This window comes from Quercus lobata, chromosome 2 (assembly GCF_001633185.2).
Source record: "Quercus lobata isolate SW786 chromosome 2, ValleyOak3.0 Primary Assembly, whole genome shotgun sequence".
In the NCBI taxonomy this organism is placed as follows: Eukaryota; Viridiplantae; Streptophyta; class Magnoliopsida; order Fagales; family Fagaceae; genus Quercus; species Quercus lobata.
This window is the reverse complement of record NC_044905.1, coordinates 59,091,382-59,103,785: the sequence shown is the minus strand read 5'-3', so window position 1 is coordinate 59,103,785 and position 12,404 is coordinate 59,091,382. Positions and strand designations below refer to the sequence as shown.

The 12,404-nt window shown below is 36.9% G+C and overlaps 1 protein-coding gene across 1 annotated transcript; it reads left to right on the top strand.

The window, feature by feature from the left end:
* Positions 1–864: 864 nt before the first annotated feature.
* Positions 865–11,139, top strand: LOC115975983 (condensin complex subunit 3). Its single transcript, XM_031097037.1, has 12 exons — positions 865–1,251; positions 2,230–2,433; positions 3,109–3,254; positions 3,459–3,727; positions 4,326–4,423; positions 5,384–5,531; positions 5,611–6,050; positions 7,832–8,346; positions 8,444–8,504; positions 8,602–8,880; positions 9,775–10,036; positions 10,454–11,139. Exons 1-12 carry the CDS (start codon positions 895–897, stop codon positions 10,774–10,776), a joined length of 3,102 nt encoding a protein of 1,033 aa, XP_030952897.1. The 5' UTR covers positions 865–894; the 3' UTR covers positions 10,777–11,139.
* The last annotated feature ends 1,265 nt before the right edge of the window (positions 11,140–12,404 follow it).

Sequence of the window (12,404 nt, the reverse complement as noted above, 5' to 3'; positions counted from 1 at the left end):
TAACCCCCATCTAACACATATTTTTGTATTTTTTGATTTAATGGAATAAAAACATGCGTAGTCATCTTAAAGAAATATGGAGCTGCCTTCTAAAACTTATGATATAATGGGTGAAAATTCTAAACCCCTTTCATGCCTTTCCTTATAGAGAGGATTTGGTGCGTTTTGACAAGCTCAAAAAAAGTTTGATTTTTGGGGTTTTTAGAACTTATTTTGGTGACCGCCACCAAAAAAAAAAAAAAACTTGCTACCTTTTTTTTTCCTACAATACTTTGATACATATAAAAATTTAATAAATCATATCAAATCGCACATATTTCAAACAAACAATAATAATAATAATAATTTTTTCCTACAATAATTATTGTTATTATTATTGACTTTTTTTTTTTAATATTATGAAATGAACATTTGACTTTGCTTACAAAATGAACCAGGTGAAGCCTTCAAGATATTTGATGACAAGGCAAACGTTAACAACCCAATGTCTACCTCAACACTCAAAAACTTATTTTAACCTTTGCTTATGCCGCCAATACTCTCTTGCTTTAAAAAAAAAACAATGAAAAAGAAAAAAAACAAACCCTCTTGAATCTTGACTAATGAGCGTTGGAAATATTAAAAAAAGGAAAAAAAAAGCTTGTTGTGCTTGTTTAGTTGTTTTTTTGACATTTTGTCTTTATTCACAATTTTTTTTTTCTGGGTTTTAAATTTAAAAATTCATAAATGGGCTGAGCTTCAGAGGCTTGAACTTGGCCCAACATAGAAATGAGAAATTCAAGGTCAAGCCCATGAAATGTGCTTTTCAAAACTCCCGCTCGAATTCAAACCCATCAGATCCAATTTTTTCACACTCACTGTGTCTGAGTCTGAGAGAGAGAGAGAGAGAGAGAAATGGCGGAGGAGAGAGAGGAAGAGAAGCAGTTGAAGCAAAAAATCGCGAAGATTCTGGAAGAAACTCGAACCTCCTACGCCACTCACAACCGGAAACTGAAGGAGCTCTCAGCCCTCCGATCACGATCATCGTCCCCATTCCAGTTCTTCTCCGCCTTCTCCAAAACCCTAACCCCGCTCTTCACTCTCCAGCGGCGCGTCGCCTCCACCGAGCGAGTCGTACGCTTCGTCTCCATATTCGCCAGCGCCTCCGTCGATTCCGATGCTTTCCTCGAGGAGTTCCTCAGGTTCCTCCTCGTCGCCGCCGCTGCCGCCAACAAGACCGCCAGGTTCCGCGCTTGCCAAATGGTTTCCGAGGTACGTGTGGTTGTTAGGTTTTGTAACTGAATGAAATGTGATGGAATTTCAGATGAGAATTGAAATGCTTTGGGTTTAATTTTGGTTTTTTTTTTTTTTGGTACTTGTTTGGTTGCTGAGGAAAATGAAATGAAGAGATGGGACTAGAAACTATAAAGTTAATTTCATAATACGGCTTTGGTTACTGCTGAATTTGAAAATGTAGGCAAAAAATTGAGCTGGGAACTTATAGGATTGGGAAATTTGGTTTTACAAAGTATTTGGGAGTTTGGAGTTAGAAGCTATTAAGAATTAAGAGTTGTTCATTAAGTTCCGAAGCTCTGTTTGTTTCAATATCTTAGGAATTGCACAATTGGATTGCTTATATCAAAAATTGATCTGAGAATGGAGGAGTGGAATGGGAAAAGAAATTTGGGTACTATGCTTTTTGTTGTTTGGAGAAGACGGGTATTTTAATATGGAACTATGCTAGTTGTTCATAAAGTTGCACAATTATATTTTCTTGTTTTAGTACTAGGAAGCATGGACACTTCATTTGAGGTGTGGTACCCGTGTTGTACAGGTGTCATACCCATGGTGTCATGTTATAATTTTTCAAAAATTGCTTGTATTGCTGTGTCGTACCCTTGTCCGTGCTTCCTAAAATGCACTGAGGCTCTTGGTTGCTTGTCATTTAGCATTTGAATTTCCTGAAAATGCTCCTAGAAAGCTGCCGAACTTGGTTTCTTTTGGTTGGACTTACGCTTGGAGTTGATTTTTAAATCTTCTTCCCCCAATTTTCAAATTTCAAATGCTGGTCTCCTCCTTTTGAGAAAGTGAAACTAGTCTTAAGTTTTTCTACTGACATTTGATTCAAATACTCTACATCTTGCATGTCATCTAAGTACGAGCATTTTAGCTTGTTTGAATAATACTTCCTACCATGGTTTTGGGCACTCTTGTTTGTCTTTTTATTTGATGAAATTCTTGAACTTGTAGATCATTATGCGGTTGCCGGATGATGCGGAAGTGAGCAGTGAACTTTGGGATGAGGTAATAGAATGCATGTTGGTGTGCGTGAGGGACAAGGTCTCTATAATCCGAACATTTGCAGTCAGGGCTCTTTCACGCTTTGCAAATGATGGTGAGAACAGTGATATCCTAGATTTATTTCTTGAGGTGCTTCCCATAGAACAGAATGCGGTGAGTTGCCCTACTGGTTCGTTGAATGTGTGCTGAATTAATTTGAAATCAAATCTTTGTGCTGTGAATTTTTTTTGAAAGTTTTGATCTATTCATTTCTTGCTTGTGCAAGCATGAGTCAATGCTGTCACATTTACTCAATGGGTTAGTATGTGAGGATTCATGGTCCTTCACTGATGTTGGGACACCAAGCTCCATTGGCCACTTGCTTGTGCTAACATTAACACAAGTATTCAAATATTTTCTCTTGTTCTTAACTCTTGGAATAGTGTCAAATGTTTCATGATATGCACGTCACTTATCTTGGCATAGGATGGATCTGACTATGTTCAATATGATACCAGGGTCTTTGCCTGTCTCTGGCATTGTTTTTTAACACTCGATCCTCTTACGATATGATAACAGTCCACATTCCCCTTTTTAGTTGTCCCAAAATGTTTGTCTATGTCTTGTAATGTACTTTCTAACTTTTTTTTAAAACTAGGCAATGTCTGTAAGCTAGGATAGGACAAAGTGGAAAGCATGAATGCTACATTTTTTTGGGAGTTGTGCTTTTCCAGTGGGGGCAATAGTTTTATTACCAAAAGGATGAAAGCTCATAAAATATGAAGCCTATGGCAAAATATTCATTATTGTAGTGTTTTTAATATCTACAAGGCTATGGCATGTCTGCAGGATGTTCGTAAGACAATAGTTCTATCATTGCCTCCTTCAAATGCAACATCACAAGTAATTATTGATTGCACCACAGATGTGAGTGAGTCAGTGCGCAAAGCAGCATACTGTGTTCTTGCTAATAAATTTCCTCTTCAAAGTCTAAGGTAAATCCATGGTATAACAAGAACTGCTCTGCCTTCAGTATGAATTCACTGTGTTTATGTTCAATTAAAGTATTGCATAGTCTAGTTAGTATTGACTATGTGTTTTGAGGGGTGCAGACATAGTTGAACATCTGGCTTAGCTTTTGTAGTTGGTTTCATACTAAACATATATTATTCTTCAATTTGGTTTGCTTTATTTTGTAGTATTAAGCTCAGAACAACAATTCTTCAGAGAGGACTTGCTGACCGTTCTCTAGCGGTCTCAAAGGAGTGTCTAAAGTTAATGAAAGATGAGTGGCTTATTAAGTGCTGCAATGCAGACCCTGTAGAACTTCTCAAGTATCTCGATGTTGAAACCTATGAATTGGTTGGGGAGTCTGTGATGGGGGCTTTGTTAACGGCTGGTTTAGTGAATCTACGTGATGGGGAAAGTATTCAGCAATACATATCATCTACAGTTGATAGAACAGAAGGTTGGGTGAGCTTTATTGTATTTCTACTTAGCTATTCAAGCACACAAATTTATAAAATTGGTCCATTTATTGTGCTGAGTGGGTGGATGGGGGAGTTGTGGATCGCGGCATGACATTAGATATCATATATTTCTTAAACACTTTCCTTCTACAACAATGTTGAGGATTTGTTTGGTATATACCTAAATTTATAATTTGAGGCCTGAGGAGTTGTTGATGAAGAAAATATCATTGTTGGTTATGACTTTTAAGTGTTAGAAAGATAGAACATAAGATGCATTGTTGATATGCATTTATTTAAAATATGTATGGTTTAGAGACAGGGTAGAGTCATTAGAGTTTGTAGTTGGATGTTATTTACAGAACATATTAGCTTATATAAATATGCTTTATTTCTGTCCTAGTTGATCCCGATTCTACTTTTGACATTAGAAGCATATTGTTTTTTACCCAATAACCGAATACTTTTGTCTTGAAATACTGGGTTGGTGTCCTATTGCTACCTGACCAATCTAATATACATAAGTTTAATTGTTCACCTGTTTCATGGCTAATATTTAATTTATAGAATCCTTATGGTTTGTCATATTGAAATTAGGGGACTCAGTGCATTGCACCCCAAGCATCCAATTAATGGAAGCAGAGGTTGCGCTTTATTGGAGGACTGTGTGTAGACATTTGCAGGATGAAGCACAAGTGAGTTTCTTTCTCTTTCAAAAATTCTCTGGACTTTTATATTTTCATTGACACACTTTCTCTTTTATTTGTAAGGGTTGGGGGGAGGGGGTGGGGGGGAGTGGCGTTGACTAAAGCTGCCAATCGGTCTAGTTGAATAGGGATAAAGTTTAGCCCTGGTCAAGCTAAGAGAAAAAACCCTCAACTTATAGCCTTACTTATCATGACTTTGGATTAAGAAGCTTTAAATGTAGGTTCAACCCATGCTAAAATTTGAGAGCTTAAATAAAAGGTCTTAAATTGAGGTGTCTTGCATGGTGTTTCTAACTTTCGGCCATCCGTCCAGATATTTTGCTCTATTATTGAGATTTCAATTAACTCAAGGGCCTCTACTCTCTTTTGTTTTAATGGAAACTTACCATGTTGGTCTCAGAATGAAAACTATTACATAAACAAAAATTTGAAGATTTTTGTTAATGGAAAAGCTTTGTAGAAAACATGAATAGAGAACAATAAAAGAAATGGATTTGGAGTGAGGTGGGGGGTGGGGGGGGGGGGTTAGTGTGGAGAAGAGTCAATCACACAATTTGTCTGTTTTTGTTGACCTTTAATAGAAAACCCAAAATTTTAAATGAACATCATTTAATATATTATACTATTATCTTTTAAAAAAAAAGTAAGTTCCCAAGTCACTCTCTTTAATTCGAACTCAAATAAGGCCAATGAAATAGGGTATTGACTTTTCATATAAAGCAAATGGTAGTATAGGAAAGTTATTAATACCATGTTCACTGAATTTTCAAAGATCATATTTTGGATGTCTCAAAATGGAATAAAGGACCAACATTGCTGTCATGGATTTCTCCCTCTCATTGTTAACATGTGTTCCTCTATCACTTCGAATTCTTTGCCAGTTAGTATGCCACTAAGTCCAATATGCTTTGTTTTGATCTTATAAGAATTATAACTGTGCTTCAACAGGCAAAAGGCTCTGATGCTGCTGCTACAATGGGCACTGAAGCAGCAGTATATGCCGCAGAAGCTTCAGACAATAATGACCTACTAGACCGAATTCTTCCTGCAACAGTTTCTGATTATATAGATTTGGTGAAAGCTCATATTGATGCTGGTGGGTGTGAGTTCATTTGGTTTGACATGGGTGTCAATTATATCCAACTACGTGTCCTAATTTTACCTAATATATGCAGGACCAAATTATTGCTTTGCATCTAGGCAGCTACTATTGCTTGGTGCAATGCTTGATTTTTCTGATGCTACAAACAGGAAGGTTGCCAGTACATTAGTGCAGGAACTGCTGCACAAGCCTCCTGAGCATGAAGTGGATGATGATGGGAACATGGTTGTTATAGGAGATGGGATAAATCTTGGTGGAGACAGAGAATGGGCTGATGCAGTGTCTGGACTGGCAAAGAAAGTCCATGCTGCTAATGGTGAATTTGAACAAATTCTTCTTGGGGTTGTAGAAGAGCTTGCTCGGCCTTGCAGGGAGAGAACTGCAGATTTCATGCAGTGGATGCACAGTTTTGCTGTTACTGGTCTTCTCTTGGAAAATGCAAAATCATTTCGTCTGCTTCAGGGACAAGCTATTGAACCTTTTGAACTACTGCAATCTTTGTTGCTTCCAGGGGTAATGAGTTTATATGTCAGTATTTTATTTTCTCTAACCTGTGCTTTTCCTTCCCAAAGTGTTATGATCTATGCTAAACAGATTTGGGTACTGGGAGTGTTTGGCACATGCGTGTGTTAAGTGGTGGGATTTATCTAACCTCCAAACCCTGGGACACGGGGAGAGGACTCAGTCATTGAAGTATGGCATTTTCACTTGCACACCTTAGAGCAAAATGAACTGCATGTGGGGGATAAAGGATAAGAGTAGGATGGATGAAGTGGAGAAGCAAATTAGGAGTATTGTATGATTGTAGTTTTGAAGGTTGGGCTATCAAGAAGCAGCATGTTCAAAAATTGAGTATGGTTGAAATTAGAATGTTAAGATGGATAAGTTTAAATATTAGGAAAGAAACGATAAGAAATGAAGAAATTCTCTAAAGATAAAGGTGACTTCTATTGATGAAAAGGTTAGGGAGAGTCGCTTGAGATGGTTGGGTTATGTATAAAGGAGAGTGATTAAGGCTGTGTTTGGTTGCTGTAAAACGTTTTCTGGAAAAGGAAAATGTTTTCATGTATTTGGTTGCATTTCAAAAAATTTTCCGGAAAATATTTTCTGGCGTTTGGAAAAGAAGAAGGAAAACACAAATCCAGAAAAAATCATCAACGATCGCGATCTCGCGATCAACGGCGACGGCGCGATCTCGCGATCGACGCTTCGCGAGATCGCGCCGTCGATCGCGATCAACGGCGCGGGCAAGATCGCGATCGACGCGTCGCGAGATCGCGATCTTGCGACGGCGCGAGATCGCGATCTCGGTCGAAGGCGAGATCGCAATCAACTGCGCGATCTCGCAACGGCGCGATCTCGCGAAGGTGAGATCGCGCCGTCGATCGCGATCTTCGCGGCGTCGGACTGGAGCTCGCGAGATCGGCGCCGCCTGGAGCTCGGAGTCCGCCGGCGATCATCGGACTGACTGGAATGTTCTTCTCCTCTCTCGCGCGCGCGCGCTCTCTCTCTCTCTCTCTCTCTTTTTCCGGAAATGCTTTGAAGTGAAAATGAAGGCAGAAATTCATTTCCGTGGTCAAGGCTGAAAATTTCGGTCAACAGGAAATCAATTTCCGGAAAATAATGTTTTCCGTGACAGCCAAACGCAGAATTTTCCGGAAATTGATTTTCGAAATTCGTTTGAAGTCGATTCAAACGCACCCTAATCCACCAATGAAAAAGAGGGTTACGATTCAAGTTGAGGGAATGAAAGGAGGTAGAGGCCTGAAATAATATTGTTAGAAATAGTTAAAAAATAAATGTTAGTTAAAGAGGTGACATAGTATGATTTTGATAGGATAAAATTTTACTTATAAAAAACAGATTTGATAGAATGGTGGAGATGAATACATATGACCGATTTTTAATTAATCTTTTGAGGATCCATAGCTGACATCAAAGTTTTGGGGCTAAGGCTTTAATGTTGCTGTTGTGTATGTGGAAGATAATTTTTTGAACACTTAAAATGATGTTTTAATATCTATGCAGTTCAAGAAGTTAATTGCATTTATTGAAAATTATGGTAAAGAAGGAATATGTTCCCCTTTTCTCAATGCAATAATTAGACATCCTATGAGAAACATTTTCCACCCCTGTTATTGTACACTTGTTTGTGTTTAATTCAGTTGCCCCACATACTTTTGAAGTGTCATTAGTATCAAACATAGCTCAAGACTTTCTTTTTTAAAGGTATTTGACGCAGGACAACCTTCTCCCACATCAGTATTAACCACTTATAAGAAATTCAATTGCAGGCAAAACATGTTCACTTGGATGTGCAAAGGATTGCTGTCAGGTGCCTTGGGCTTTTTGGGTTGTTAGAGAAGAAGCCAAGAGATGAGCTAGTAAAGCAATTGAGGCTTTCCTTTGTTAATGGCCCTTCTGCAGTTTGTGTAGTTGCTTGTAAGGCTCTAATTGATCTTGTGATGTGGCATGGGCCTCAGGAAGTTGACAGGGCCTTGGGGGAGAATTTTTCATCAAAAGTCCAAGATGATAAGAAGGCTTTTAGTCCTGTAAACTTATCTGATACAGGTGAAGGTTTGGATGTTCACACGCTCGATCTCTTATATGCTGGAATTGACAGATATGAGCAGGGAAACTCTTTAGCAAGTGATGAAAATGAGTCCGTTCAAGCTATTCTCGGGGAGGGATTTGCAAAGATTCTTCTTCTAAGTGAGAACTATCCTAGCATACAATCTTCTTTACATCCTTTTCTCTTGGCCAAGCTCATTAACTTGTATTTCAGCAATGAAAGAAAAGACCTGCAGAGGTAGGCTAATTTAGTACTTTTTTTATTTTTTTCTCTTTTTATGATCTTTTTTATATCATAGTGTATTAAAATTAATTCTCCTTGTCCTATTGACCAGGTTGAAGCAGTGTTTATCTGTGTTCTTTGAGCATTATCCTTCCCTCTCAGCAAATCACAAGGCAGGTTACTCAGATGTCAAGTTTTGGTGTGTCTTATAAATGTGAGTGAATTATGTCTTATGTTGATGGCCTGAGTGTTTTGGTTCTGTAAATGCAGAAATATTTATCCGAGGCTTTCATTCCTATCATGCGTTCAATGTGGCCAGGCGTCAATGGCAATGCTGGGGGTTCTCCAGTTCTGGTGTCTGACATGCGTAAGCGTGCAGTCCAAGCATCACGTTTCATGCTGCAGATGATGCAGGCTCCATTATATGAAAAGGAGACTGTGAAAGAGGATGAAAATGGAAATAGGGTACTACCAGAAGTCATAGATGGTTCTCTAGAACCTCTACTTGAGTGTAGTGAAGAGGGGCTTGCAATACGCATTGCTGTAGAGGTAATTGTTTACAGCTTTTCAATTAAACTATTATATCATTAGTGCTATTGCATGACCATGCTGACGCTCCTGATATAATATAAGTTATGGATATTATATTTAGGATTGGCAATAAGCTGTATATGGATCAAATTTATTGTATTGAAATATATCTTGTAGTTGGTGATCCAACAATCGAAGTCACATCAATTCTCTGAATTTGATGGCTGTGTGAGAACTGGGAACTGGGAACCTATTTCTTTAAAGCCACAGAGTATAATACAAATAGGAAATGTTATTCGTAGGAGTTTGTACTCCTGCTATTTCTATTTCATATTCATTTGCTTTGTTGCATCATTAGAGGAGGAGGTAAATAATGTAGGATAACTATCCATGATGGAATTTTATCATGCATGTACTTTGAGAAGAACACTCAGAGTTTTGGTGGGCATGAAACCTTCCATATCCAGTACCAAGTCTGGGGCTGTTATTGAGAAGTGTGTTTATTTGATTGAATTACAAAAAAGCTGACTGGACTATATTAGGGATGGTGGATTATTGGCAAAGGAGTGGTGTGGATGTAATGTTTGTAAAAGTTAGGAATTTCAAATGACCCTACTGAAATCCCACTCTCCCTGGAGTGAGAAATTCATCCTTCACTATTTCTATCCATGTTAGTTTTACATGAATATCTTATAGGATATCCTTTGCATCAGATATTATCTTAATTCCTGAGTGATAAGTGATTTAAGACTTGAGTCAAGAAGGACCATGCTTTGTTAGAGATGGTAAGTTATTAGTTTGCATATATGTAAAATACCTAGGTATAAATGTCTTTTTGAAAGAATACTTCATTTGAATATTGTGGGCTTCAAACTTATAATGTCTTTTTATTATTTTTTTGTTTTTTGGGAGGTTGCAAGCTTCCATATGAAGAAGACAGCTGCTGAGAGGTCATATGTTTTGGCACTATGTAGAATACTTGTCTTGCTCCATTTTCGGTTATCAGAACAAGGGTCAATAAAGTTAATGAGGAGGCTTCTAAATCATGTGGCTGAGTCTGTCTTGGCAGAGAAGGATCTTGTAAAGGAACTGAAGGGGATGGCTGATCGTCTTAAGGCATTAGATAGAGAACCAGAGCAAGAACTGTCACAAGATCAAGCCAATCTTATTTTGGGTAAAGACCTTTACATATCTGTGGAAGAGCTAGGGAGGGACAGTTCTTTTTTTGACATTATGCTTGGGGTTGGCAAATTGTTCCAAAAGTTTCCAGTAACACAGTAGAGAAGTGGTATTTTATTTGAGACAAATTCTTGCCTTTTCCAGATTGATAAAGATTACATATGGCAATTGCTTCATGCAATGTGTTAGCGTGGTAGTGGCAAGCCTAACATGTTAAGTAGTGGGAGTAAATTTAAAATATTTTCCCAATTTACTTATGGATTAATACATGCAGTTTAGAGTTTGATTTGTTAGCTGTAGTTTCAATGTCAAATGCATCTTGGACCATGATCAATGTGGTAATCTTTCCATTTGTTTTACTTTTTGTGGTTTAACATGTGTGTATTTTTTTGTCCCTCTTTATGTATCATAGGGAGGTTGGAACTAGACTTTAACCTGGACACCAATGGTTCTGTGGAGATGCTACAAACACCAGCACCACGCTCAAGCAGACCGCCCCGTTCTAGGAGACGCGTGAGGCTTGAAGAGGTCTCTTCTGATGAAGAAGTTTCACCTAATTCTGTTGTTCCCACCGTTCCTGGCACAATAAGCGTGCGCTCACAGAGGGCTAGTAAAACTGCAGCACTGACGAAGATGACTGCCACTAGATCAATGAGGATTGATTCATATGACGATGAAGAGGAAGAAGGCTCTGAGGTGACATCTGAGGAAGATTCGGATGAATCTGATGAGTAATATGAATGTGAGGTTGGCATGATGGTTCCCTCTGTCAATGCCATGATTTTTCCTCAACAGTAATATACGTTGTAAGATTTTCTATTTAGGCTGCTGTTTTTGTACAGAGGGTGCATGAGACTTAATAGGATATGCAAGTGTGTTTCAGGAGTTGGGTTTAGGAAAATACCACAAAAATAATTTATTTTTGTGGCTGTAAATGCTAGTTCATGAGCCATTGAGCCTTATGCCCTTACAATATATATTTTTTTGTCTCCAGGAGTTTGTGATGTAATGAGGCTGGTGGTGAAATTCTTCCATACGCTTAATGATATTTGGTATTTTGTTGATTGTCATTGTTTAAATTGAAGAGTATGATTCTTCTTGATTGATGTATTATAACTAACTTTTTTGTTTCTAATCAATTGAATTAGCCAATAGAATAGATACATATATTAATTATTTATAATTGTGTATTAATTATTTATATTAAAAGAATTTATTTGATTATAAATTCTATATAAGAAACAATTTTTATTTGGAATAAAAAAAAAAGATTTAGAATATGAAATTCTTTCTTATATTTAGTTTCTTTAACAACAATTAGCATACAAGAATCTAAAATTAAAATATTTATAAATTTACTAGAATTAACTTTTATATATATATATATATATAAAAGATGATATATAGTTTATTTATTCAATATCTTGGCGTACAATGGGAAGGAGAAACGAGAAACATTCTTTAAGTCAAACAATGATCATACTCTCTTTTGAGACACTAGCAAAAGTTAGAGCAACTCTATTACATTTGATAAGAACACTAACAAAATAACTAAAAAGAAAACTTTCATAAATTATAGATATTTACTTAAGAATCCAAGAAACTTAGGCTAAGAGTTGACCTCAATAGTGGCGTTTGAAACTGGATTTGTATTTGTGCTCGTTGCTGCTCTCTTCTTTACAGAAGTCTCCACAATGTTTACAACACCACTCTCCTGAGGTGACATACATTTTTTTTATTTTTATTTTTTATCTAGATACATTTTCTGAATTAGTCAAAGGAAAAACAAGTATAGATTCAAGAATGATTTTCTTCTATTTTCTCAAACTTTTGGTAACATATAAGATAATGGTCCAAAATTTGGATTATTTGCTTACCCATAAAAACTTTGAAAATTGATTATTATCTATTGCATACGTTACAAAATCTTCACCTTCCATTTCTTCTCTATCCAAAACATTTGAACATCATGGTTTTAAAATCAGAATGATCAAAGAATCAAAATATGATTTAGTTCTTGATTTTTATTGATTAAATCATCAGTTTTTATCGGTTTTGATTGGATTAGGGTCCGGTTCCTAGTTGAACCGGCTAATTCAACCCGGTTTTTAAAACCATATCAAATATATCCTGTTATCTTGCTCAGTATTTTGAAAAACTATGGCCCCACCAACTTTTAATCCCAATTCTATATAAGACTGAGTATCTTACTTATCACACTGCTCATTACTAAGAAATTTTTTAATCTTTGAAGGTTTATTCAAATCTTTTGTGTTATCCTTATTCATTGGGACCCCCACTAAAATCATTCTTAACTATTTATATTTTCTAACTCATTTCATTGAGATGGAATCAACAGTGTA

Bases quoted from the DNA above. Each gene is read 5' to 3' on its own strand.
- LOC115975983 (XM_031097037.1), top strand. From the start codon at position 895: ATGGCGGAGGAGAGAGAGGAAGAGAAGCAGTTGAAGCAAAAAATCGCG. The intron at 4,424-5,383 runs GTGAGTTTCTTT...GTGCTTCAACAG, and splicing joins ATTTGCAGGATGAAGCACAA to GCAAAAGGCTCTGATGCTGC. The intron at 8,347-8,443 runs GTAGGCTAATTT...CCTATTGACCAG, and splicing joins GAAAGAAAAGACCTGCAGAG to GTTGAAGCAGTGTTTATCTG.